The sequence below is a fragment of the Hevea brasiliensis genome, chromosome 14 (genome assembly GCF_030052815.1).
Source record: "Hevea brasiliensis isolate MT/VB/25A 57/8 chromosome 14, ASM3005281v1, whole genome shotgun sequence".
NCBI lineage: Eukaryota > Viridiplantae > Streptophyta > Magnoliopsida > Malpighiales > Euphorbiaceae > Hevea > Hevea brasiliensis.
In genome coordinates this window covers 23,773,451-23,777,508 of record NC_079506.1, presented here as the reverse complement: position 1 = coordinate 23,777,508, position 4,058 = coordinate 23,773,451, and the positions used below count along the sequence as shown (strand labels likewise).

Genomic DNA, 4,058 nt, shown 5'->3' with positions numbered 1-4,058 from the left:
ATTAAATTATTTAATTTCTCCATTGATTTTTTTAATTAAAATACTATTTAATTTTTATATTTTAATAAAAATAATTAATTAATCTCTGTATTTTAAAAAATATATTAATTAATTCTAGCTATTTAGTTTCATAATTATTAATTATCTATCTCTTATTTCTCTCTCTCTATATATTTTTATCTTTTACACTCACACACTCTTTTTCCTTTTATTTTCACTTTGTTTATATCTTTTGATAAAAATGGTATAACACAAAAAAATTAATTAATTTTTTTAAATTTTTAAGTGATAAAGTAAAATTGTTTTCCAATGGAGAAAAAATAAAAAAACAATATGGAAGAAATTGGATGAAAGTATTTGAACAATTTTAAAAATATAAATTTAAAATAAATCTTAAAATAGTAAAATTTTCATTTTTATTTAAGAGAATATTTTTCAAGATATTATGTTTTTAAACGACAGATACTAACTGATTAGTTTTATTAAAATAAATAGACTAAATAGTATTATTTTTTTAAAAAATAATAATGAACTAATTAATTTCCTTAAAATAAAGAGATTAAATAGTAATTTGATTGACTAAAAAAAAATTTAACAGGAAGGTTAAATAGTTTAAGAAATGTAAAATACATAGACTAAAAGCATATTTTTTAAAATAAAATAATTAAATAATTAGTTTCTTAAAATATAGAGATTAAATAATAATTTTTTTAAAAATAATTTTTTTAAATTTTAAGCAGAATTTTTAAGAAAAAAAATAAAATAAAAATAATGTGTTTATAAATTGTAGACCAGTCAATTGCAAATGAAGAATAAAAGTGAAAGAAAAAAGGATGGACACATGAAAAAAATTTATAGGTTGAGAGAAAATAAATAAGAAACTCGTGTTTGTTACAAAAATTTAATACAACCATAATACTCTGTCACCCATATGATATATGCTTTATAGAATTTATATACTTGATGCACTTCTCATATAATATATATATATATATATATATATATATATATATATATATATATATATATATATATATATATATATACTACTTTATTCACTTCTTGGAAATCATATATACTTTTATTGATATTGCAAAAAGCAGGGGAGAAGGCATCTTCATGCTAAGCCCTTGTCTCCAGTCCTAGAAATCACAAACACCCCTCACTCAGAGCAAACATGAAACCGTTTATGGGTATGTATATATATATATAAGGGCAAAGAGTATTACATTTTTGTATAATAAATATATCTGATAATTTCTGATTTTTTTATATACAATTTAATAATTATAATTTATAAAATTTACATATTTAATTTATTATTTTTTATATGATTTAATTATTCGTTTTTTTATATTTATTGTAATAAATATGTAAGTTCCTACTAAAAATATAATAAATATATCAAGTTAGCAAGTCTCTTTTCTCTCCTCTTTTCTCCTCTTCTTTAATTTTTTTTTTTGAGTTAATACAGATGAGTTTCTTATCAATGGTTATCTCAAAATCGATTTTCTTTATTTATTTTATTATTTTTTTAATAAATTTTTAAATCTATATCAATTTGAAACAAATATAAGTTTATCTTTTTAAATATGTATCAATTAGGAATGAATTTGAAATTGGTGTTTTGCTCTTCTCGTATTACTAAGGTCATGTTTTCTTTTATTAGTGGGATTTTATTTATTTTATGTCGTATTTAATGGGTGATAATTTAAACTACAACATAAATAGTTATTTTCTTTTGGTCGACCTATTTCTTTATTGACGTTTAGTGAGTTAATCTCTTCTGATAATAAATTTATTAAAGGGCACTATTATATAATGTTTCTTTAGTCATTTAAGATGAAAAATGACTTGTTATTATCTGAAAAAAAATATTCTTTTTTGTCCAAAACATATTTGAACAAAAAATTTTAATGATTTATATTTATATTTTTTTTCTTTGATGAAAGGATTATATTATATTTATTTTATAATTCTTATTAATAAATTGTCAATTTTTTTATTTGAAAAAAAGTTCACAAAGTAAGTAAAATATGTAAAACATTTGTATGTGGTTGGGCAAAAAGAGTAATTCAACTAGCCTTTAAGGTTAGGATTTCTCAACTTAACAAGGGAAGGGGAGCGAGGGGGCGGAGGGGTGGGGGGGCTGTGGGGAGTGGGAGGTGGGGAAATGTCTCTATTTAAATAACCCCTAGTTTCCCCTGTTAACCATCTTCGCTCATTTCTTCAGCTTCCCCTGTCCCTTTCTCCATTTCTCAAACTTTATGGAATTCCTTATTGACTCTACCAAAAACACAGAGAACATATGCAACTGAAATACTTAGGTGCAAGAAAAAGCTATCAATGGAGGAGATAACGTCCCAATGTTCTTCATCCTCCTTTATGTCGTTTTGTCAAGATTCCTCTCCCCCACTCCAACAACGACTCCAGTTCATCCTCCAAAGCCGGCCTGAATGGTGGGTCTACGCTATATTCTGGCAGGCGTCCAAGGATTCCACTGGCCGCCTTGTTTTATCATGGGGCGATGGTCATTTCCGTGGAACCAAAGAATTTGCAGCCAAAGTTTGCAACAAGCAGAACCAACACAAATTTGGGTTCAATCTTGAAAGAAAGTTGACTGACAAAGAGTCTCAAATCCTTTTCACTGATGATATGGACATGGACAGATTGGCAGACGTGAATGTTATTGACTATGAATGGTTTTATACAGTATCAGTGACTAGATCTTTCACTGTTGAGGATGGAATTCTTGGCAGGACATTTGGATCCGGAGCTTTTATTTGGTTGACGGGAAACCATCAGCTACAGATGTACGAGTGTGAGAGAGTTAAAGAGGCTAGTATGCATGGAATACAGACATTGACCTGTGTTTCAACCTCTTGCGGAGTTGTTGAATTGGGTTCCTCGGATTCGATCGATAAAGATTGGAGCCTAGTGCAACTCTGCAAATCGCTCTTCGGGGGAGACTCAGCCTGTTTGGTCTCAAGGGAGCCAAGCCATGAGTCTCAGCTTCAGATTCCTAATACTTCTTTCCTTGATATTGGCATGTTTTCAGCTTCTCAGAAGGAGACCTCTACAGAGAAGCACAATGAATACGACAAAAAGAAAGATGCCACTGGTCAAGGTCGGTCATCATCTGACTCTGCACGTTCTGATTCTGATGGAAATTTTGTTGCTGGGAGTTCTGATCGGTTCAAGAAAAAAGGAAGAAAGCAACTAAACGGCAAAGAATTGCCTCTGAACCACGTTGAAGCAGAGAGGCAGCGCAGAGAAAGGCTGAATCATCGATTCTATGCACTACGATCTGTAGTTCCTAATGTGTCAAAGATGGATAAAGCATCTCTACTAGCAGATGCTGTTACTTACATCGAGGAGCTCAAGGCCAAAGTTGATGAATTGGAGTCCAAACTACAAGCAGTATCCAAGAAATGCAAGAGCATAAACGTCACAGACAATCAAAGCACAGATTCCATGATTGATCACACCAGGTGTTCTTCAAGTTACAAAGTCAAGTCAATGGAATTGGATGTGAAAATTGTAGGATCAGAAGCCATGATAAGATTCCTTTCCCCAGATGTTAATTACCCAGGTGCGAGGTTGATGGAAGTGCTTAAAGAAGTAGAGTTCAAAGTTCATCACGCAAGCATGTCAAGCATCAAGGAGATGGTGCTTCAAGATGTTGTGGCTAGAGTTCCAGATGGACTCACAAATGAAGATGTTGTGAGAAGTGCTATTCTTCAAAGAATGCAAAACTAAGCTACAGCTACTAGCATAAAATGTGGTCAACGTGTGTTCGTTTTTCGTTTTCCTCGAATAATTTGCACCTGCGTCTGTTATGCGTGCCTCTCTATGTAGTGTGTTTAATCACAAAGAACAACAACATTGTTAAAATTGTTCTTTGGGTGCTCTTCGTTTTTCTAGCTTCTACTGTTCTTAAAATATCTGTTGTTCTTTGAGTGCTCTTCGTTTTTGTTGTTTCTAATGTTCTTAAAATCACTGTTCTTGTTTGAGTGTTCTTGTTTTTGTAATTCTATTGTTATTTCCCTTTTTTTTTC

The 4,058-nt window shown here is 30.3% G+C and overlaps 1 protein-coding gene across 1 annotated transcript; it reads left to right on the top strand.

Annotated features, from left to right (window-relative positions):
• Positions 1–2,123: 2,123 nt before the first annotated feature.
• LOC110652320 (transcription factor MYC2) lies at positions 2,124–4,058 on the top strand. Its single transcript, XM_021807884.2, has one exon. The coding sequence runs from the start codon at positions 2,347–2,349 to the stop codon at positions 3,757–3,759; it is 1,413 nt and encodes a 470-aa protein (XP_021663576.1). The 5' UTR covers positions 2,124–2,346; the 3' UTR covers positions 3,760–4,058.